The sequence below is a fragment of the Protobothrops mucrosquamatus genome, unplaced genomic scaffold (genome assembly GCF_001527695.2).
Source record: "Protobothrops mucrosquamatus isolate PMUCROS unplaced genomic scaffold, P.Mucros_1.0 scaffold1118, whole genome shotgun sequence".
Classification (NCBI taxonomy): Eukaryota; Metazoa; Chordata; class Lepidosauria; order Squamata; family Viperidae; genus Protobothrops; species Protobothrops mucrosquamatus.
In genome coordinates this window covers 148,649-173,858 of record NW_015387336.1, presented here as the reverse complement: position 1 = coordinate 173,858, position 25,210 = coordinate 148,649, and the positions used below count along the sequence as shown (strand labels likewise).

The 25,210-nt window shown below is 38.8% G+C and overlaps 1 protein-coding gene across 1 annotated transcript in view; it reads left to right on the top strand.

The window, feature by feature from the left end:
• The window catches only part of FMNL2 (formin like 2), a 123,148-nt gene that overhangs the window by 26,486 nt on the left and 71,452 nt on the right, over positions 1 to 25,210 (top strand). The window contains exon 3 of the mRNA XM_015820317.1: positions 14,915 to 14,998. Within this exon, the coding sequence (XP_015675803.1) occupies positions 14,915 to 14,998 (84 nt within the window). The remainder of the gene's footprint in view (positions 1 to 14,914; positions 14,999 to 25,210) is intronic.

Below are 25,210 nucleotides of genomic sequence, written 5' to 3'. Positions count from 1 at the left end.
CTAAATGCAACTGGGTGGGGCATAATATTTGTGGGTTCTTGCATTGAAGTCTCTATGAATAGTTTAGATAGATCAGGGGTGTCAAACTCAATTTCACTGAGGGCTGCATCAGCATTGCGGTTGCCCTTGGGGGGCTGGGTGGGTGTGGCCAGAGTGGGTGCAGGCTACTGGGTGGGTGTGGATGGAGTGAGTGTGGCCTACTGGGTGGGTGTGACCAGTTCTACATCATTCGTGTCATGGGGGCCTGGGCAGGAGTGGGACAGATCTGAGGGTCTCTGGCAGAAGGGGGTGGGACCGGGGCAAGTGCCAAGATGGCCACCACAAAATTATACATTGGCTCCCAGATTGCCAAGGCCAAGGTAGCGGGGGCCGTTCCCTCACTGTTTCCAGGATGGCTTCGCGGGCCACATCCGGCCCCCGGGCCTTGTGTTTGACATGTCTGAGATAGATCCTTCAAAACTTTTCAAACCTGCTTAAATACAGTTCCAACGTAGTATTATGATTACATGTTAATCTTGTGTGGGTATAACAACTTTATTTTGATTCTGGTAGTTTGGAAACAGTTTTACAGTTTGCAAAAAAAAACACCATGATTCTGCCTGAGATGTCCCGTTCTGTTCTTTCGGCTGTCTTGTTCTCTTGTTCTAGCTTCATAGCTTGCTTTTCATGCAAACAAATGAACTGATACACATGGGAGGAGAACTGTGGCCATTTGTGGTGCACAGACGAATTCAGTATGATTTTTAGCCCAGTTGCAAGAACCCAAGGCAAGCAAGCAATTTACTACTTCACTTTCTTTTCTGGTAACTTATTTATGAGGCAGAGGAATGGAATCAAGGAAATCAGGCTGGTGGGGTGGGAAGTGTGGGAAAGAAGATTGGTTAGATTTACTCACAGTTTGCTTCAAACCCACCTACTGTTGGTATGCAATAACCCACTGATAAATGGCTGGATGTGACAGTTTTCAGGAATGTAGCCTCATTTGAGACAGAGTTCTTTGTGACAACTTAAGACTTTGCCCTATAATTCCTGCAATCAGTTAAAAATTATTGATTTCTTCAAACAGTTTGTTATCTTCATTTTATTCCCCCCCCCTTTATATGAGGAACATAGTTTATGTTCTGACTTTTGTCAGTGTTCAATGAGAGTAAGCTTTCACATGTACTGGCCAGCATTAAGCGTAAGATACAACAAAAGAAATGCATTAAGAGGGGATGTGGAAAGAAATTCTATGGTAGCTGAGCAAAACTAGCAAATCACAGATATATTGACTTGATTTGTGCTAAGCAGAAATGTGATTTACTTTGCTTTGGCTTATTAGGCAAATGTAACCAGTTGCAGTTTATTCTGCAAGCCTTGCATAATTTGGACCATCGCTTTGACATTTGACCTTGTTTCTTTCTGCTGGGGCCTAATGAAAAGAGAATTATTTGGAACTGAATTTGATGTTATTAGGAACAATATAGAAATGCCTTGCATTCTCTTCTTCCAGAATATTTCTTTTCTTTTTAACGTCGCAGTTTTACGGTATGTAAATCTCTGCAGTTTCTGATCAAGTACCCATCAGGTCTAACTATAATCAATTTTGTAGGAGCTGCTGTAAGATACGATATGTTAGCTAAACATAACAGATTACTGTCTTTCAACAATTGAAAAATAGAGATTGGAAAATCAAAGAAAATGGGAGGGTGGTAAATGAGGTGAAGTGTTTGATGACTCAAATTAAGGTGGTCCTATTGCTACCTATTGAAAAATTAAAAGTTGAGCCAGATTTTATCAGTCTTATAAAATGTCTACTTAGTTTGGCTGGAAGAAACAGTGTCTCACTACTGGCACCTTTTAGTAACTGTTCCAAGTTTAAGGAAAATATAACTATCCTTGCAAAAAAAGGTGGAAGAAGTTGTGTTCATGATGGTCCTTAGAGTGTTTTATAATTTAATTTCAGGAAGTTAAAACTGGTTAGGGTCAGTTACTCTCTCACATTTATCAAACAGAATCATGGGTTTACTCATTTCAATATATGATAATTGGCTTTGAACAGTCATATCAGTTTACCAGAATGTGAGTGGATGATTTCATTGTTAAATAATTCTTGCATATCTTTATATGACTGATTAGATGAATGTGTTTAGATAGGCCTGCAATATTTACTAGTATTAGATCAGAATAACTAACAGTTGGAGGCATGATCAGGTGGTGCCTCATCCTAATTAAAAGACTAGTTGGAGTAGATGAGTTACAATGAGTTTGAACTCCTTTTCTGAGTGGGTGGTCATCCTTTGCTAACCTGGAGCCCTCCCCACATGTTGGATTTGAATTCTCAGAATGTTTAGTATTCATCCAAATTGACTGGGATGTATGGGACATAAAGTTCTTGTGGTCACTAAAAATTGACAAAGATTTGATGGCATATAATCAATAAAAAATAATAGGACTGTCTAGATCAGGGGTAGGCAACCTTGGCTCTTTTATGACTCGTGAACTTCAACTCCTAGAATTCCTGAGCCAGGAGTTGAAGTCCATGAGTCATAAAAGAGCTAAGGTTGCCTACCCCTGAGCTAGATAATTAATTTATAGGTCTCTAATGAAGACCAATGTTGGACATGTATCTGGAGAAAACAGAAATTGAAGAAGGAACATGTTCTGTTCTCTTGCTGCTGAAATAAAATCGATACATGAAAGATGGAGAATCTACCCCCAGTTTAAACACATAATCTGGAATAAAGGAAAAGGGAACTATTTTGCTATGGCTAAAGTGATACAATTGCCAGAAATAGATGTAATTGGAAATTATTATTTTCAGTTGCATAAACCATATTGTGATGAGCTTACATATTTCCTCCTATCTGGGCTTCCTCTTACAAATCAGAAGGAGACACCGAAAATTCCATGCTGACACTTAAGAAACTGTTGTCTAATTCATAATTAGAACTAAAGTAAATCTAATGTCGTGATTTGATTCAGGCTTGTTGTTAGTGCACCTGTTAGGGGGTATCCCATCCTCCAGCTGAGCAATAGAGAAATGAAACAATGGACGGTGGGGAAGAAGAAATCTTCTAAGATCTTCACGTGCTGTTTTCTCCACCACAACCACACTGATACGACTCAGTTGAAGAAGGCTTTGTGTGTGTTTGTACAAACATGTGCATTTATGAGTAAAATAGGGAGTCAGTTCCATCCCAGGACCAAATGCAAAATGTAGTAGATTTTCAACTAACATTTTATGTTGACATTAATATTGTATGTATTATTGGTGAGTGCTCCTTTTGTGGAATAACTTTTCAATGGTTGTTTTTGAAAGACTTACCTACTTTTCCAGATATTTGATCCAATTGATATAGATCCAGTTTAAGTAGTCTTTCTTTCTTTCTTTCTTTCTTTCTTTCTTTCTTTCTTTCTTTCTTTCTTTCTTTCTTTCTTTCTTTCTTTCTTTCTTTCTTTCTTTCTTTCTTCAGGAATATGAGAAGGAAAGGGACAATCTAGTAAACAATGAGTAGATAATAGGTCCATTTCAAAGACAGACCAAGTACTCTTACTCTTAGCCAAGCCACATCCTACACTACCAAAGAGCGAACAAGCATTTTATTGTTCCCTTATCAGTATACAAATGCAGTGCGTCATTGTCCACGATCGAAAGGTGAAAGCAGAAATAAGCTGTATTTGTGGACTTGGCAAGGCTTGATGCTCCAATTCTTTGCTGTTGGAGTAGTTAACTCTGTCATTTGAAAGCAGAAGCAAAACAATCATTTTGATGGCATATTATGTAAAGGCAGTCCTCGACTTTATGACTACAATTGAGACCAGAATTCCTGTTGCTTAGCAAGACAGTTGAGTGGGTCACACCCAATTTTACAACATTTTTTTTGCCATGATTGTTAAGTGAATCGTGCCAGTTAAGTGAATCATATGGTTATTAAGCAAATCTGGCTTGTCCCATTGACTTTGCTTGTTGGAAGCTGGCTGGGAACCAGGTTACCCATTGTGACCACATGAACCAGGGAAGCTTCCACCATCCTAAATACATGCTGGTTGCTGGTGCCCAAATTTTGATCATATGACCAAGGGGGTTGCTGTGATGCTTTTAAATGTGAGAGCCAGTTGTAAGTTATTTTTTTCAGTGCTGTTGTAACTTCGAACGATTGTTAAACAATTGGTTGTTAAGTCGAGGACTACCTGTAATACGACACTGCTTTGGGTTTGATAGAGATTATAATTAGGGTGCCCACATTCCTAAAGGGCTTCTCTGCAGTTTTAACGATGTTCTCAATAAAGGCAACTCAGGCATAGATATTGGGGGAGGGGGGGGAAGGAGGCAAGCAAGAGCAAATGAAGAAAACAGCATTGCACCATCAGAGCCTAAGCCAAGGTTGCCAACCCCGGGCCTAAGCATAAGCTCCATCCCTTTTTTTGAACATGTTTTGTAAAGTCACATGTGTATAAAAGGACTTGCATTGTGATGATGGGTCACTGTTTTTGTCATTTGGGCAAAAATCTTGGACTTTTCAGAGGCTTCCAACTCACACCAATACATTTCTGTATTGAGATGAGGAAAAACTACACCTCTAGAATATTCGCCTCCCCCTGAGTCTTAAAAATGGGGGGGGGAGAGCCTTGTGGAATTGAATTGTTCTAAACATAACCCATGGCTTATATAAGTAGGGATGACCAGAGCAGTTTATATTTCAGATGTATTCAATAAGTCAAAGAATTGTAGAGCAGCCTGACTGCTACAAATGGCTCCATAGACTGATTGCAAAGAGGTAAAAGTTCAAGGCATAGTTTGAGGAACTTACAGTATATAATAATATAATATAATATAATATAATATAATATAATATAATATAATATAATATAATATAATATAATATAATATAATATAATATAATATAATATAATATAATATAATATAATATAATATAATATAATATAATAATATAATATAATAATATAATATAATATAATATAATATAATATAATATAATATAATATAATATAATATAATATAATATAATATTATAATATAATATAATATAATATAATATAATATAATATAATATAATATAATATAATATAATATAATATAATATAATATAATATAGTAATGTAATGTAATGTAATGTAATGTAATATAATATAAAGATGTGATTGTAAATGTCACATACAGGCAATTATTCTGATGCCCCTAAGATAATTCAACCTTTGGCTATTCTATTTTCATCTACATTGAACATGGATGTGCCCAGGCTACACAGGTACAATAGAGTGCGATGTGACTCTGTGAGTTTTCTGTGGTTGTCTGTGTGTACCAAAACAAAGAACGGGGAAATTACTCTGGGCAGCTGCCTTTGCCTTTTTATCCATAATCAAGGTACTACTTGGAAAAAAAACCCAGAAAGTCCTTCATGGAAGGATTTCAGTGTGGAAAAATATATCCAGTCTGTTCATTCCTTGCTATTAGCAATCTCTGGCAGGAAAGTTTGAAATGAATGGACTTCCCTCCGTCCACCCAGATGTTTGCCCTTCAGTCAGGTTTGTTTACAAAAGTGAAGCCCTTCTTATGACTTTTGTCATAAGAATAAATCCTCTGCAAGGATCCTTAAGAATAGTTTATGCTGTGTGTGTGAATTTACTCTTTCTATAGAAGCAGGGCAGGGTGAATTTTTTTCTTTAGGGCAATTATATACTCTTTACTTTAGGGCTTATCTTTTTTTCCAGGTAAACCCTGACTGATGTTATTGCTTTGATTAGTTGCAAGCAGAGTGGACTTACTGTGGCAGTTGCCGCTGCTGTTCTTGCCTTGGTTTAACGCTGTGTATCTTGGATTTTGTCCAATCTGGTTGATCTCACAGCATATATGCTGGAGTACTATTTGCTGGGCTTTCCTATTAATGCTCGCTGGCTGATCTTAAACAGCAGACCATTGATTTACAGCAGCAAGTGGACGTTCCAGTTCTACCCAGAAACACTACTCTGTACACCTTCTCCAATCAGCTCTTAGCACAGAACGGTCCCCAAATTCAGAAGGGCTTTATCCATAATCAAATTCAATGCTCTCTCAGCAGCCTTTCCTGAAGGGAGATGCCAAAAGGCCTCCTTTGATCAGAGACTGTGTCCGTGCGGTGGAGGAATAATTGAAACCATGGAACATGTTCTTCTGCATTGCCCCTTCTACACTGGTGCTCACCAGGAATTATTATTTCCGGTCTTTACTAAATATCCTGGTCACTTGTTTTATCTTAGGTTGTTATTACCGGATCAATCTGATTTTATTTGCTCGATCTCAACCAAGTACTATTCTATAGTATGTACAGTCAGCCATAGTATTCCTTCTAATCCTTTTTAGGGTTGTTTTTTTTGGAACAATTATATTCTTCCTATTTATTCTAATTTAACAGTGACTTTTGAGTTTTATCTACTAGTCTATGACTGAATAAAGATTGATTGATTGATGGGTTTTCCCAGACCACAGACACAATTGTGTATATCTTGAGACCACATACACACTGTGAATATTCTGAAACTATACAAATACAACTGTGAAATACTTTCCAGTTCCTCAGGAACTCTCTCTGTTTCTAGAATAGGTGTGAAATTAAGCCTTTTAATTTTAGATTTTAATGCTTCTTTGGTGTTTTAGTGAATGACATCGCTGCTTATTGTGTATTATGAATACAGTTGTAATGCTCAAAGACATGTCTCCAAAGTGCTTTTTTCAAAAGACAAGTTGTACTTCGCTTTTTCCATGAAGACGTTTCGCTTCTCATCCAAAAAGCCTCTTCAGCCCTGAAGTTTAAGAAGCTTATTTGATGAGAAGCAAAATGTCTTCAAGGGGGGGAAAAAAGTCCAGTTGTCTTTTGAAAAAAGCACTTTTGTGACAACCATGACCTGGATGACCGAGAATCTCCATAGACATCCAACAACACGATGCAGTTCTTTTAAATGGCTAGATATTATCATGTTTTTCAAAAATACTTGAAATAGAAGAATGCAGAAAAGCCACAGGCTAAGGTTGGATAAGAGAATTTGATTGTTGCAAACCTTTCTGTGACATTTCATTTAATCCTAAAAAAAATTCTGTTCAACTGGATTTTAAATTAAGATTCATATAATGCTTGCGTAACAATATAATTAGAATAATGTTACAGAGTAATGGATCTAAGCTTTATATATTTATAAGGAAACCTAGTGCTCTTTTTTTCTCACATAACAAATTGAAGATGGTTTTGTGCCAGTTAATAGTATTATTAAGTAATAGGAGCCATTATTCAGGCATAAGCTATAGTTTGAAAGTGTAGTATTTCAAGTCAGAGCAGCAAAAACAAAGCTGGCTATTATATAAATTCATAATCTTTTGCTTGAGAGGTAAAACAAAACAAACACAATCACAAACACAGAAGCTAGTTTCATTTTTTTTGAAGAGATTAATTTACAAGCTCCAACAAGGAGCTATTCACTGAATACTGATTGAGAGATATATCATTGATTCTCAGTTCCTTTTCCTTAAAACCCTACATCTGAGTGAGATCTAACAATACAGTGAGGGGAGTCTCTTTAATAGCCTAACATAGTTTCTGAGTCCATAGTTCAAGGTGTGTTAGTGATTTGGTTGTCAATAGCAATACTTCTGCCTATCCTTGAAGCTTTGTGTATCCCATATCCTGGGAATGCAATCCAACAAAAGATTAAAAGCAAGGTCTCTCAGCCATGGGTGAGAAAGTATTTACAGTATATTAAAAAAAACTAAAAAAAAGAGGAAGATGCAATCAAGTATTGTACAAAGTAACAAGATTGAAAGAAATAGGGGCAGGGGGATTGGAAGAGGAAGGCATCCTTTGCTGTTGGTGATCTTCCATCTACCAGATCACTTAGGAATTGGAATGGAAAAAAGGGGATGTTTGTAAATAACAAAACAAGAGTCCAACAAGAACAATGAGTGGCCTGAAGGGAAGATATTTTCAACCGAAAAAGCTAAAGAATGGACTCAGATAGGAAAATGGAAAACACCAGAAAGAATATATGACTCACACACAGAGGATTGATAGAGTGAGCAATTCTCCAGACAATCAGGTGATCGTTAGGAATGCAATAGTTTCCGGTCCTTTTATCTAAAATCTAAGTAGATCAGAGGGGAGGAAAGAACCTAGCAATTTAACAAACGAGACAGGATTACAGATGTGGGGCTGAATTTCTCTTTCTGTTTTCAAAGGGTGAGAATTCAAATACAAAATTATGAAGGCTGTTTGAGTTTATGAAGTGAGCAAGTGCTTTCCCCCATTGCTTTCCCCCATAACTTTGTACAGGCAGTGTTATTTATCTGAGGATTGCTTATCCCCTTGTTAGGAGGACAGGAATATTTAACAAATTGCATATTCCTTTTCCCCAATGTAATCCTCTCTGTCAAGTTTCAAGTTAGCAGTAACTACTATAACCTCATTCCATATTGTGCTCCCAGACTTCATAAAAGTCAAAATCTTTGTTTCCCGTAAGCTTCCATCTCTTCTTCTGCTTTGTGAGGGCTGGGCTCTTTTGGGTGTTGCAGGATAGAATTGAGAAACCTAAGAAGAACCCATGAGTTGGGCAGCCAATAAAATTAAATAAATAAAATAAATAAATAAAAATAATGAATATATAACTTAAGAAGCACGGCATTGTCTTCCAAAGTCATAGTTGATCAAGGGGCCCCTTATTCCCATGTAAAACTGAGGCAAAATCAGTAAGTGTGAGTTTGGATGCTTGATCCTCAAGAACAGGGGTCTTCAAATCTGGCCCTTTTATGACTTGTGGACTTCAACTCCCAGAATTCCTCAGCCAGGCACGCTGGCTGAGGAATTCTGGGAGTTGAAGTCCACAAGTCATAAAAGGGCCAGGTTTGAAGACCCCTGTGCTAAACCCAAAGTAAAACATTTTATAGTGGTTGATATGTGAAGCATATCAGGTTATCAGAAAGCACAATTCTAGCTGAAACTTTGCTTCAACAGCCTAGCATAAAGAAGTATTTTCTTCTTGACCCCCTGCTCAAGAATATCAGTCTACATGACCTTGTTCAGGGGTAGGCAACCTTGGCTCTTTTATGATTCGTGGACTTCAACTCCCAGAATTCCTGAGCCAGGATGGCTCAGCTTGGAAACTCTCCCTTTCCCCTCAGCATTGCTGGCTCAGGAATTCTGGGAGTTGAAGTCCATGAGTCATAAAAGAGCCAAGGTTGCCTATCCCTGACCTTGTTAGAGGTCTCTTCTAATTGGTGCATTTATAATTTCTGCTTTAGGAACATTTTTCTATTTTATGGAAATAAATCGTGATTAGTTACTGTTCAGTATGTTGGGCTCATATTCATTCATATTTCAGATATATATTGTATATATATATATACACTGAAAGAATCTAGTGTATTTATCTCTTATCTTATCTTAAATCTTAAATTTAATTTATATACCGCCCTTCTCCCATAGGACTCAGGGCGGTTCACAGCATATTTAAAAAACAGATACTATACACAATACAAAATACAAAAAATACAAAAAATACAACAATATAAACCCCAATAAAACCGAATTAAAAACCAAATATTGACGGCTGTGTTTCCAATTAAAATTGCTTCTAAAATCATCCCTACCTAAAATCCTCCCTAGGTCAGGCCCGCTTGCTGAAAAAGCCATGTCTTGAGGGCGCAGCGGAAAGTAAGGAGATCCGGAATCATCCGGATCTCGGGGGGCAGTTCGTTCCAGAGGGTGGGGGCACCCACAGAGAAGGCCCTCCCCGCGGGGGTCGCCAGCCGACATTGCTTGGCCGACGGCACCCTGAGGAGGCCCGCTCTGTGGGAGCGTACCGGTCTATGGGAGGGAATCTGTGGCAGAAGGCGGTCTCGGAGGTAGCCAGGTCCAATGCCATGGAGCGCTTTAAAGGTGGTAACTAACACCTTAAAGCGCACCCGGAAGACCACTGGTAACCAGTGCAGCTCGNCAGCGGTGTTACATGGGAGCGACGAGTCCCTCCCAACACCGCCCGCGCGGCCGCATTCTGGACCAGTTGGAGTCTCCGGGTGCTCCTCAAAGGGAGCCCCATGTAGAGAGCATTACAGTAGTCCAGGCGAGAGGTAACGAGAGCATGAGTGACTGTGCGCAAGGCGTCCCGGTCCAGAAAAGGTCGCAACTGGTGAATCTCGACTGTATTCAGGGGGGGAGGATCAAAACAGGCAAGATGGTGTCATGGAATCACAACTGAATCCCCCACCAAACTTTGTATATGGGTGAGACATTAACATATTGAAAAGGGGGGGGCTTCAAATCAGGATGGAGCGACCATCGTCTTGTCTACTTCCTGTGTATGCATGCTCCTGATCTCTCTTACTTTTTAAAATAAATAAAACTTGTGACGTGGTTGCCTGGGTGGTCTTAGTGAGTCTCAGGGTCAGGATGAACATTTCTTGAACCTGAGAAAGCAACATGCAGTACCATCAAATGAAGTCTAGTCACTTTTCTTCTTTTTAGTGAGCCAAAGAGAAGGCTTTGTAGATGCTGCCCATTTATCTTTTAGATCAAGATGATTACAGCTTAGTACAGTATGACTCCCAGTGTTACTCAATTCCAGGCAGTAGAATTACAGGAAGGAGGACAAGTCACAGACATCTTCAGGCTAAAATATTAATCATTTTGTGCTGTACAGGAAGAGGTGCAAAAGTTTCTTGGTAAAATTCAAAGGAATAAACTTGTGGGAAAGAGGTTAAGGAGGCAGTACTGGAATAGTAGAAAGTAAAAGGGGAGGGGAGGAAAGCCCCAAATTAGCTGATGGTTTTAGAATCACTAAAAGGAACCTCTCCATGTCTAAACTGGAAAATCCAAGATGAGCGATTCCCTGAAAAAATACTGCTAATTCCCAGCCAGGTAGGTAAATGGGTAAAACCAGTTTTGAAAGATCCTTTGTGATTTATAAAAACTGCCAATGAATCTTTTCTCCTCAACTTTTAACGTAAGGAGACGTTTTGCAAAAAGTATATTATGCAAAGATGATTTTTTTTTTTTGCCTGTATTGGCTTAAATCGCTAACACAAATTTGGAGGCTCATTGGTCGTAATTCATCTTGCATCGCTTTGTGGAATTTCACTATTCTGGCAATTCCTGGAATGTTATCATAGAGTTGTACTCCAATATCCAACCAAGGAAATTTCCCACTCCCACCCCCCAGGCAGTAAGCCACCTTAGAATGGTGCAAACTTTGCATAAAAGGTTAATCTGAAAGATGGGACAGTTGCTGTAGTGATCTGGCTTTCTGATCTCTATTGTTATTAGCATAGTGTTGTTTTGTGGCTTGATTATATATACGTTATTTCAGTCAGCTTTGGACTTCAGTCAGTTTTGGAGTTTATCTTGGATGAAAGGCAGATAAAAAGATCCTAGTACTCACTTGAACACAATCATTTCAAAATATATATGGTTTGTTTTGAAATGAAATTGCATAAACAAATGCTATTAACATTGGCTCTGTCATTTTATGGGGCACCTGTAGTGTTAGCTTCTAGTTAGCTTGTGGTTGACATGTTAGCATGTCAACCACAAGCATTAGCATTTTAGGCTAATATTTTACACCAGAAAATCACAGATGAGAAGTCAGTTTCTCAGAACTGAGATAATATCTTGCATTAAGCAGAATACATGTATTATTCTGCTTTCATTCTGCTTCTTATATCTGCCTAGAATTTCTGACTATGAGCCGTGCATCCCCTGACTTCCACATTGCAGAGGGCAAGAGGTTTATTTCCAAATGTTGCCTTTGGCATTTCTAGCTTTAAATGAACAGCTATTTGTCATGATATCAGGGGCTCTTATCCTAGTATTCTTATGTAATATGGGTGGCAATGTTTGGACTGTGTGTGTGTGTGTGGGTGTGTGGGTGGGTGGGTGGGTGGCAGCAGCTGTGGCCCCTTGAAATCTTAATCTACCCTAATGTGCTCATTGTAATTTCCACATGGGAAGATTCTTAGCGTTGTTGCTGGTTGAGGGTAGATGCTATTGCTTTTTACATCTTGGGAAAGTGGCAGGTTGTAAAAGTGAGGGCATCGTGTTTGAATGGAAAACAGGATGTGAAGGACTACAGCATCAGCATAGCTGACCATTGGCTCTGCCACCTGGGATTGCAATTCAGGCCTAGGTATTCCCCACTACAGGCATAGCAGAGCAAAGCTTCTGTGACTCTTGACATGTGGTGATGTAGTTCTACAAGCTTCCTTCAATACTAGTAGAATATGGGTAGGAAGCCATCTGTTTTCAGATAAATTGGGAAAAAGAAAGCAGCATAACCACACAGAAAACTTTGGATCTGGAGTGACTATATTTCTGCCAAAAGTCCAGCATTATCAGAGAGGGAGAGGGCAGAAGTGATACAGGGGGTTGTATGTACCGTATGAAATACAGAATTGGGAGGTGATTAAGAATGGACAAGTTTTCCTGCCATCATTTCTTTTTAAATATTTTATTAGTGATGCTTTTCGGTCAATATTTACATTCATTGTGTTGCTTTCACATGAGAAGAGCCATATCATTATGGACAAAAGATTAGAAGCCAAGGATCTAAATTGTTAACCTCAGTTTGTATATGGTGACCTGCCAAAATCAGAACATAATCCGCTTCTTTGCAATAGACTAATATGTTCTCATTTTAATGCTGATATTTCTTTGGTGAGATTTTAAATGTAGGCCCACAGTTATTCCTTTGCCAGCACTGCAGCAGTATGATTTAACACAACAGAGAAGTAAAGTTTGCATGATCCCTATGTAGGTTTTTATTTTCTCTCGGCTTTTAAAAAGTGCCTGTATATTTTATATATATGTATATCTCATGGATAAGCTCATCTGCAGATAAGTCGACCCTTGATTTTTTTTTTAAACCAAAATACCATGGAAAATGTGCCACCCACTGATAAACATACAGAAAAGTTTTAAGGGTCAGTTCATTGGCAGATGACGCATTTCCATGGCATTTTGGTTAAAAATTTGAGGGTCAGCTTATCCGCAATATATATAGTAATAAGGCCTCTCTTTGGAAGAAAAAAAATTGTCCTAATTTTACCTGGGTAGATTTGTATGTACTTTTAACAACAGTAGCCTGGGCTATACAGGAAGGGAAAAGTGTACATTTAGTGAGGTCCAAAAATGTAAAGGACTTAATTCTGTGCAGTGCTGTATATAGCGTATATCCCATCGCTAGATTAGGAATAGTGAACTTGGTACCCTCAATATAATTTGGACTACACATTTTCTATATTTGGCTAATAGTCAGAGATTACATCACATGTATGTAAAACATCTGGAGATCATCAGCTTTCATCCTTGAAGAAACAGGTTCCAGAGCTACAACTTAATTTGTTGGTTCAGTATAAAAACATAGCAGGAACCAATTAAAGGTTTTACAGAATTCATGAGCAGATTTGAAAAAAAAAAATAGAACAGCCCTTTCCTGCTTTGTCTTCCCAGGAAAAAGTATTTAAACAGAAGATTCTTCAGAATCTGGAGTTCCTGATAGATGATTGGATTGGATTGGATTGGATTGGATTGGATTGGATTGGATTGGATTGGACTGGACTGGACTGGACTGGACTGGACTGGATTGGATTAGATTAGATTAGATTAGATTAGATTAGATTAGATTAGATTAGATTGAGAGAGAAAAAGAGAGAGGGACACAGAGAGAGAGCTTTGTGTTTCCTAATCTGCCATCCTATTTCATTCATGTGTGTTTTATTACAAATTCTGGCAATTGTTTTTAGAGCCCCAGGTTGATGAAAACCAATGTAACAGTAGTAAAGCAGGGAGAAACCATGCGAAATTTTATATAACCCTATCTGATTATAGTCTCTCCAATTCTCACCCCTCCCAGTAAATTAAATGCAGGCATAACTATATATAAAGGGAATGTCTGACTTGATATATGCAATTGAATTTTTTTATGAAATGTCTGGTTTCTATATTGTTTCTCTTTTCTTTGCTACACTAGGTTTTTTGTTTTAACTGGAAAAGAACAAGTTTTGTCCTTCTCTGATGCAGTTTTATTTTGGAACTCTATGGGATACTATTCCTCTTAACAACATTTCTTCTTCCATATGCTCTATAACAGGGGTGTCAAACTGCCTCCTGCGGAAGCCACGCCCACCGCAGCTCCAGCAAGGGGGAAAAAGTCACAACACATCACGTGACACAGCAAGTTTGACACCCCTGCTCTATAATGTTCTTTGCGTGTTATCTTAAGCAAATATACACATCGCTGTATATTTTCATTAAATTTGCAACTTTGATACTATATAAGGAGCTATTTAAGTGAATCCCATTTGGAGCACTAATTTATTCTGGTTAAAATAGAATCTCATCCACAAATGTAAATCTGTTTACTTCTGCCGTACTACAAGCCTTTTCCCTCTCTTGCTGCAACAGATTTATGTGGCTCTCTTTTTAAATGTTGTATACATTGGTGGTGAACCAGATCTTATGCTACTTTAACTGTGAATTGTGCATGGATTTCAGTCTTGCACCTCTAAGTAGATAAAAGCAGACATTTATTATTGGGCATTTTATATAGCAGTAATATTATGATAGGATAGAAGAAAAAGCAACTCTCATTGAATTACCCACAACTTCATTCTCTAGTTTTAGCTGACGTGAAAAAAAACCTCTCAACCTTGACATTGTTCAACATGAGTCATATCTTAGATTAGAGGCTGGGGAGGAGAAGGAATCTTCCATTGCTTTTTTGCAATTTCTTTTTCCTGAAAAGCTTTGGATAAACTCTGTTAACCATGAATTTGGGAAAAAAAAATCACATAACTGCAACCATGTTGTTCTGCTCATTTAGGCTTATTCATATGCAACCTCTCTAAACTATCAGAGTCTGTTGTGGTCACCCAGATTTGCTTTCTCTTTCTTCACAGAATGCCATGAACTTGCCTCCTGACAAAGCAAGGCTACTCCGACAATATGACAATGAGAAGAAGTGGGAGCTGATCTGTGATCAGGTAAGTGTAGCAGCCAAAAGGCACTTTAAGGCACAGAGTCTCCTAAGCTGATTTTACAAACACTGTTCCAAGGTTGTGATAACAGGAACCTAGGAAGCTGCCTTGTACCAGGACCAATGATCTGTCTCTTAACGGAGATAATTGCTTATTGTTGACTAGAAAGCAAGGAGCATTTTTTCCTATTGCCAGTAATTGATGATTCCAGAGACAGAATCTGGAACTTTATGCTTGTGAAGCATGCACTTTCCTGTTAAGATCTGTACCTCTCCAAGTGTGGTACTTTTTGAAATTTCTTAAAAAATAGCTCTTGCTTACACAAAAATAGAAATATCTTTGATTTCTGCTTGACTTAAAAGTCTCCTCCCCATCTCTCTCTCTCTCTCTCTCTCTCTCTCTCTCTCTCTCTCTCTCTCTCTCTCTCTCTCTCTCTCTCTCTCTCTCTCTCTCTCTCTCTCTCTCTCTCTCTCTCTCTCTCTCTCTCTCTCTCTCCATACACACACACACACACACACACACACACACACAAACTGCTTTGGGGTGTACAATAGCTGTTTGGAAAATATGCCTTTACTTTAGCCCAGGGGTGTAAACTCAATTTCACTGAGGGCCGCATCAGCACTGCGGTTGCCCTTGGGGGGCTGGATGGGTGTGGCCAGAGTGGGTGCAGCCTACTGGGTGGGCGTGGATGGAGTGGGTGTGGCCTACTGGGTGGGCATGGTCAGTTCTACATCATTCACGTCAAGGGTGCCTGTGGGGGCCTGGGCAGGAGTGGAACAGATCTGAGGGTCTCTGGCAGAAGGGGGTGGGACCGGGGCAAGTGCCAAGGCATGGTCCACCGGGGCAAGTGCCAAGATGGCCACCACAAAATTGTACATTGGCTTCTGGCTGGCCTGGGCCAGGGTGAAGGCAGCGGGGGCCGTTCCCTCACTGTTTCCAGGATGGCTTCGCGGGCCACATGAAACCACTTCGCGGGACGCATCCGGCCCCCGGGCCTTGTGTTTGACATGTCTGCTTTAGCCGTTTGCCTAAGATGAGCCAGTTGTGTTTTGTGTTCAGTTTTTCCCACCCTAAAGCAAACATCACATGTAGGCTTACTCTGTAATGATCATAGTTCCCATCATGAGGATTATGCCTGAAGACCATTGTTGGTCCTAGGCAAAAAGAAGTAGCTGTCCATTTGGAGAAGAGGCTCAGAAGCTGCAGAATATGTAATGCTCAAGATGTCGATGCTGATCGGTCAGCAGCAGCAGCAGCCAGAAAACAGCAGGGGAGAAAATAGTTGAAATAACATGTAAGGCTTCCTTTCCTAAAATCCACCTGAATTGCATCACTTCAGGTTCAGAGCAGCTCAGAGCCGAAGCCCTAGTTCAAAGCATCCTTCCGATTTATGTACTTGAATAGGTTAGGGGTTTTTTTTATTCTGGATTTGGGTTTGGGGGTCTTTTTTTGTCCTCCTGGCATTATTTCTGTGTGACATAGAAAAGAAGCGGATTAATATTCCAAACATACAGCACAGGGTTTCACTTCTTCTTCTTTCTTGACCAGTGAAAATGATGTGATCACCACAAACTTTAGTTCATTCAGTTACTTTGTGAGATTATTGGCTGTGATTTCCCTTGCCTGGCGCTCTCTCTACCTGGTTTCTGCACAGGTAAAGCCGCCATGCTTAATTTAGATATTCCGCAGCATAGTCAAGAAAGTGGTATGACTTAACATAGGCAGTCCTCATTTAACAACTGTCTTGTTTAGTGACTGTTCACAGTTACAGCGGTGATGAACTTTGCAACGGTCCTCGCATTTATGACCTTCGCAGTTCTGTAAAAAAAAAAACAACCTAAAGTTAAAGTAAAATTGGGAAATTGTGATGTTTCACTTCGTGACTTCTTACTTAATAAGTTGCCAGTCCCAATGCTGAGCATTAAAGACTACTTGTAATCACTTTTTGATTTACTAGGACTTACAGAACTGATCCTAGATGAGATGTATTCAATCTAGGAGCAGATAAAAAAAAAATGAAATCAGAATTTTGGTGGGAAATGGGTTTATTTTTTTGGTCATTGTCCATTAATTAAAGAAGCTCTTAGTCAGAAGAGAATACCTCAATTCTTCTATCCAGCTGTGGAGAGGCGAAGCAAATACTTTAAAAAAATATTATCTAAAAATAAGAAATCATTAATCTTGTGAGGACTGTTGCTGAAGACTTAAAAAAAGAGGACTAGACTGGGCAAGTTTGCTTCCAGGTTTAGCACTTTTGAAACTGAGCCAGAAAGTTTGTCAGAAGTTAACAAGGACGCAACCAAAATTTAATAACTAAAAATTGCGGCTGTGTGGGGTCTGCCCTATATAGAGTGGTGGGATTGGGATTCAGTCAGTTCGCACCATTTCGGCAGAACCGGTAGCTAATTTTTTGTTGCACAGGCCCAGAATGGACTTCTGGAAGCGGCATCCACACAGAGACCCGGTTGTTCACATATTTGAATCCCACCACTGCCTATATATGCTGTAGAGCAATTGTCAAATAATTTTGGAATTGCAGAACTATCAGCTTGGACATTTATTAAATATTCTATGCAGAACATTTAAACCATTGTATGTCTTAGAAATATACAATAGTTTACTGAGACGCAGCGGCCAATTGTTTAACCTGCTTTATGCAACTCATTTCCTTGGACATGTTTATCAATAGCCGGCATCTTTAGAATGAAAAACCCACATGAGTTGCATTTTTCCTTACACCTTACACCACCAGCTGGCAGGATTCAGGAAGAAGGCAAGAATTATATGAAAAATACCAGAAATAAATAAACTACAGGTAGTCCTTGACTTACAGCCATTTGTTTAGTGACTGTTTGAAGTTACAACAGCCTGAAAAAAAGTGATTTAGGACTGTTTTTCACACAGCCATTATAGCATCCCCATGGTCGTGTGATCAACACTTGGATGCTTGACAACTGACATATATTTATTGACGGGGCGGGGTGTCATGCCTCCCTCTCTGTTGAGGCCCAGGAGGGGGTGTCTGTGGCTTCGGAGGACTGAAGGTAGGAGCAGGCCAGGGCCCTTCAGGTTTGGAACAGGGAAGGTAGAGTTCAGGCGAGGAGCAAGCCCCCCCCACCTGATCCTAGAGCAAAGAGAGCAGAGAGGAGGAGAGAACAATGGAGGCAGGCTCACTTGCTCTGGAGGAGAGTGTCCCGCCCCACTCCACAAGGCACACCTGGAGATTAGGATTTAAGGAGACACTGTGAGGTGGGGCATTTGCCAGGAACAAACGTGGGATCTTGAGATAGTTGTGACTTGTGCTCTTGTAACCTGGACATTTTGAATTCCGGACCAGTTTGTTTCCTGCCTCATGACCACAGACTACATTCCTTGCAGTCTGCAGTTTGCAGGCAAGCTAAGAGTTAAAAGGACTCTTTACGTTTTCTTGTTATCTGTCTTGTCTTGAGAATATTGTAAACTTCCCTGGCTGTCTTGGTTGAACTCTTGCCAGCATATGTGGGAGCTTTTGGGTGAACATTGGCAGTGATTAAAGGTCTGTTGCTCGTTTGGGGCCCTGGGTCATCACACAGGATGATGTGATCACCTTTTGTGACCTTCTGACAAGCAAAGTCAACGGGGAAGCCAGATTCACTTAACAACCATGTTATTAACTGCAGTGATTCATTTAACAACTGTGGCAAAAAAAGTCATAAAATCGAGCGAAACTCACTTAACAACTGTCTTGCTTAGCAATGGAAATTTTGGGCTCAATTGTGGTTGTAAGTCAAGGACTACCTGTATACAGTTGGGACCCAGACAATGTCACCCATGTGGCTAAGCTTAATTGCACTTAAGTGTTTTCCAGTGAGACCGGTCTATCAGGGTAACCTGGTCTACCCAAATATATAACGGAGCATACTGCTTCCGCTTTCATCTTTCAGCCCCAATCTACGAGCCTTCACAGGCAGTCGCTTCTATTTGTGTGTTAAATTTAAATTTACTGACAAAGAATTAAAGGGAGACTAGCATAGCTCGAAATAGCTACACTAGTCTCCCTTTAGTTCTTTGTCGGTAAATTTAAATTTTATTGCACTTATTTACAATCCATTTCAGATTAAAGTTCAGCAGTTTCAGAGTCCACAGGTACACTTATAGCAGGATTGAGAAGACTAATGGGAATGGGAAAACAGGAGAAATACATTGGCATCTTAGGGTCTGAAGCACCTTGGTCCAGCGAATCTTCTTGATCGGATAGAAAGCCCAATTCTTGCTTTCCATTTCCTCATCAGTTTTGGTGAGGCAGAAATCAAAGCATCCTTGTTGTCAGCTTCTTCTGTTTTAAGGCTTCGAAGTATTGGAATGTTCCTCCTCTCCTGCAGCCTGTTTGTGGCTGACCCATTGACTCATTTTGAGTTATTACCAGTGGGAATAAAGAGCAGCCATGAAACAGAAACTTCATAAAGAGATTTAGATGAAGCATTTGGTGTGTGATGTTTTCATAGGTCCAGCAGTGCAATTACAGCACAGGCTCAAGTTGTTTTCCCCAAAATTGGTGTACAGTTTGCACCCCATTCTGACACAATCCTATTGGATGTTGACAGGCAGCATGTTTTTCAAATGGCTTTTGGACTGGGGCCTGGAATCTCTGTGAAATCAGGAAAGGAGGTCAAAAAGGGTGGATTTGGTAAATAAATTAGTTCTGGGCTTTTTTAGTGACTGATCAAAAGAAACTGGGCTCTTATAAAGCCTCTTTGGAAATAAGTGTGAAAAATCTAGTTTCTAAAATGACAAGGATCCTCAGTCCGTAGAAGTAGGATGTGCAAGTTAGGGGAGATGATGACGAGAACAACCCATTGTACAAATGGAGTTGGATTCTGTGACTGGATCTAACTCAGTTCTGTTTTTAAGACCTGAAGAATGAAAATGAAAATCTCCATTTCAACCCAGTATTTTTCATTCCAAAACCCATATGATTGTTACTGCTATTAAAAACAAAAACAATGGAAACAAATGCATTTAAACATAGTCCAATTCCACAAATCTTTTATTAGAGACTAGCTGTACCTGGCCACGCGTTGCTGTGGCTCAGTCTGGTTAAATGGAAAAGAAAGAAAAGAGAAAGCGCACGTTTGTAATATGTTTAATTTCACAATGCTTGTGGGTATGCTTTTACGTCCAACAGATGGCGCTGTTTTTCAAAAAAGCATGTTTTTACCTGTCACAGGTGTGACATCTATATAATATAGGTATATAAAAACACGTGCATATTCGAATGCAACGTTGTGTCAAAATTTCAAAGCAATCGGTAAAGAACATTCGGAGATTTAAGATTTTGAACAAACGAACATTTACATTTTTATTTATATAGATTACTAGAGCAATATTCTACTGATCTGGAAAGTTAAGCAGTGTCAACTCTGGTTAATGTACAGATGGGAAAACCTCCATTAAGCCCTAGGGACTGCAGGCTAGACTGGGAGGTGAAAGAACAAGGCAAAGGCAACCCATTGCAACCTGGATTCCAAGAAAACTATAGGGATGTGTCCATGAAATTGCAGAGTTAAGCTTGACTTGAAGGAAACTTTACATTTTTTTGTTAGAAAATGCAGACATTAGAGAAGATGTGTAGAAAACCATATATCTTTTAATGATTCTGGAATGACATGAAGACACCTCCCTCCTCTTTTTTTTTTAACTAACATCAAAGCAAGCGTCCGCATTCTTCAAATGCCTTGTCCACATATATCCTGGATTGGCATGAAGGAAGCAAGCTATGCTTGGTGCTGCTTCAAAAGATAACAATGTTTTTTTTTTCTTCCCTTTCCCAGAGAAAACACTTTCTGTTTGGAGCATTACAGATTCATAAAGTGAAACCTGAATAAAGGCCAGGTTATATGAATGAAGGTGATACGATAGTTAGGCAGGGCAACAGACCACAACGGTACTAAAATAAGTAAAAGATTGATCTTGCCTGTTCCTTATTGTTAATAGCAATCTGCTAATAGGACCTTAGCAGCTGAAACAGAAATGGATGAGAGAGCATATAATCATGTGATTAAGGGGTATTCTTGTTTCAGGACTCATGTGATCATTCCCTTAGGGACTTTGAGATTGGCTGGTCCATCCTTTTGGTTATTCAGCCAGTAGCTTGCTAAGGGGGGGCGGGGGGGGGGAGAGGAGAGGGAAAAGCTTTGGAACCCATCACACAGCTCTTTCGTGCCCTCTAATGGAAGACTGAAGCACTGAAATGCAATTTTAAACAGAAAGAGAACAGACATGCCATGGTGATCCTATTGAGGCTTATAGACTAACTGGCTTGAAAGATACATAAAAATGTAGGAGAATTGTCTCAGAGGTGCAAAAATCCAGATATCTACTAAATGGAAACAATCCCAGGACATTTAAAGAGAATATCATATTGGGAAAACTCTTGGATACAAGAGTTTCTGTTGTACAGTATTCGTTCTGGATCTTTCAATCACGCTATCCAAAAACACGATACAAAGAAAATACCCCCATTTTCCTAGAAGAATATTTATATGCATATGGGCATTGTGTAATTATATTCTGTTGCTTATGCTAGTTTTAAGACTCCATTAAGGTTGCCATATGTACTTTGGTAGAATACTTCTGGGCCCAATCCATGGTGTGCATTTTCCCAATTGAGGATCATTGGGATCAACCAAAATCATAAAGATGGTTCTTTCTGCAAACATCTTAGCCTTCAGCGTACACTCTTATCAAAGGTAAAGAGAAATGATGATGGGAATCAAAGAATACTAATACTCTGGCCCATTTACACATCAGATAAAGCCTACAATCCTTAATCAGCCAAAATATACATGCAGCCTCTTTGCTCTTCATTCAGTGTCATGGGATAACAATTCTGTTTTTAAATATAACTCTCTCTTATGCCATGGTTATGGATTTCAAAACATGACAGGATTTGTAAGCTTACTTTAAACCCCTTATAGAAAAACATTTCAGCCCAAATTAAAATATAATGAAAAACATTTGAACATTATTTTCCACTTCCTGTCTGAATTATTTTAGAGCTTTTTAAATGAACTGCCTTTTTAGAAAAGTTCACTCAAAATTTTTGACGTTTGAGGGAGGGAGGGAGGGAGGGAGGGAAGAAGGAAGGAAGGGATTTACAAAGAAAATCCTGACTCTAGACTATTTTCTGTTGTAGTAGAAAAATATAGCTGATATCCTATCTTGTTTTGTTCTGCCTTTTTTATTATTTGTTTCACAGCCTCTTAAGCTCTCTCAGTTCTTGCTGAACAGCAATTGCTTATGCATCTGTAGTGAGATTCTTTGTATCAGCTCCACAAGCTTTCATGTCACTTAAGTTTTGTTTAGTCCAGCAGACTCACATGCTAAGTGAATTACTGCCAGACTATGCCAAGTTGCATTCACTCACGTAGGAGAAATTGGTGTTTCTTTTTTGTTTTTCCATTACAAAGAAAGTCTTCAATTCCCTAGTTAAATTATTTAACCATTGTTCTTAGAGAGCAGATGCATTCATTGCATCCTGCAAAGCCAGGAAACTGAATTCTAGTCCCACTTTAGGCATGAAAGCCAGCTGGGTGACTTTGGGACAGTCATTCTCTCTCAGCTCAGGACATCAAGCTCAGGCGACAAGCCAATTGGTCAATTCATGTTGCAAGTAATGGATCAACACTTGGTTGATCCAGGGGAAAAAAAGCAGATTCTTCACTTGTGGGGAAAAAACCTAGGGATTTCCCCCCCTGCTTTTGCCAGTTTGTTAAATTCTCTGTTTAAAATGCATTGGATAAATAACTGTACAAATAATGTGGTGCTAAAAATGTATCAGGTGCTGTGCCAGGACACAACTTCTTCATTCTCATGTGTGAGAATGCTACCTGGTTTCTAATAATGGGTTCCAGAGAGGATGTTCTTACCATTATTCAACTGGGGGGGGGGGGAATCTCTCTTCCAAACTAACCAGGGGAAAAATCTCTTCCAAACTAACTCAGACAATATCCAGGTCAAAAAAGACCAGACATTACAATGGTACAATTACCAATTAAGGTAACATCCTTAATTGGTTCCGAGAGGCATGATGAGTACTCAAAACAATGAATACCAAACAAAATTTTCCCATAAGGAATAATGTAGTGAGTCACATGGCAGCCGACACCGACAAATGATGAGTACCAGGATAAAATTTACACATCAAAATACGTTGAGTACCAAATTTGATGAGTTTCAAAGCAGTTGAGTACCAAGGTACCACTGTATAATATAACATATGTTACTTTTACAGAAGAGAAGATTTACTTTATTTACCAACTGGCATAGAGTAATATTCAACTTCCAAAATATGGATAAAGACAAAAATAAAAGTGAATGAAGTTTGTCAAATAACAGTTGGAAATAGATGCCCTGGAAAGAGTGGTAAACTATGGGCGTGGAAACTGATTGAGTTGGAAGAGGAGAGGAAAGAAAAGATAAAATGGAATAATTATCTTGCTCTAGAGAAAAGCAGTATCATTTGTAGTTAGTCATAAGCAATTGGAAAAATTATTGTAGGAACTCAGCCACTCTTAGTCTCCCAGCTTTTAATTAAAATTCATACTATAATGAAAGCCTCAAGCTGCTTAGACTTAGGCACCATGTTGTTCAGAAGCAATCAAGGATGATAAATCAAAAAGTGAGTCTGACACAACAGATAGTTGTGGTGCTTGTGGGAAAAACTGGACAGAGGGTTAATGTTTTCTAAGGACCTCAAAACTATCAGGAGAAACATAAATGGAGAAATTAGATCTTCCCCTTAAATCATGATTATACTGAAGAAAATAGATAATATGAAAAGACAGAAAAAGGAGAACTAGAGGAGAAGGGCAACTGAAAAAAATGCCTTAAAGATAACTAAATAGGTATGTTTGCCTCAGTACCTTTGTACGACCTTCTTCAGTGTCCTAACTCAAAGTAAATGGCAGCATTGAATCACATTGCAGCATTGGCCCTGCTTAGTATTTGAAAAAATAAAGGCAATATCAAAGCTGTATGCTAGAGTAAGAAATATTTTTTTAAAAAAATTCTAGACAAAAACAGTGGCAAACCATTTCTTCACTATTATCCAAGAGACTATCTGGATGTGGCTATGATGTTAAAAATCAAACTTGATTATACTCAACTCGAGGTTTTGTAGAATGCTTCTCTTGAATGTAGAAGCTTTGTTAATAGGGAGCATAATCTCCAGACACAGATGAACTAATGTCTAACTCATTTGTTCACTAACTATAATGATTCCAATTTTTGCTGTCCAATATTGTAAAGAATCTCTTATTTCAACTTTCTCAACTCTCTTGACTAGGGATGATGTGTGTTGTAGTCCAGTACATCCAAAAACATCAAATTGGGAAAGGTATTTATTATCTCTTGTGCAAAGGTGGTAATTCAAAGTGGTTTGACATTTCCAAACACTTTCTTGTGCTCAGTTGTCTTCCAGCAGATTGAGCAGATAAATGCACCCTGATTTAAATAAATGGGTTTTTTAATCACAGTGATTTTTTTATGTTACTTGGTTTGTTTTAATTGTACCTTCTTGAATAAGTCATAGGTCTGGCATATGAAAAACACCAAGCTGTTATGGTAGAATTCACACATTATGCAAACCCAAACCAGGCAGTTTACATTCTGGATTAGCTTGATACATGAATCTATCAAAAGCACAAATAAGTAGTCCTCATTTAACTATCACAGTTGGGACTGGCAAATCTATTGTTAATCAAAATGGTCATTAAGTGAAAAAATCAGTGGTGCTTATGACAATGCACACTGATTTACTGTAATGGTGAACATGTGACTGAATTGCTATGAAGGTGATAAGTGTAGACATTGGTCACAAAGCTACTTATTCATCAAGTTCGTAACTGTGAGCAGTCATTAACCAAGGCATTAATCAAGGACTACTTATATAGTACAGTATATTGAAATTAGTTGTTTAATGTATTGGATAGAAGCTATTTATAAACTGGGACTAAGGAAATTCTATGGACATTAGACTGATGTATTGATGGGAAAAGGTTGAGTAGAAATACTGTGCATTTATTAAAAATGTTTTTCCTTTGAACAATTGATGAATGCCTGCACTAACAATGGAGGTTTGCTTGTAATCCTTGGAAATTTAGAAACAAGCAATAAGAAGATACATCTCTTTCCAATATACATTTGCCCTATTTTATTCATGCCTGAATTTCAAGC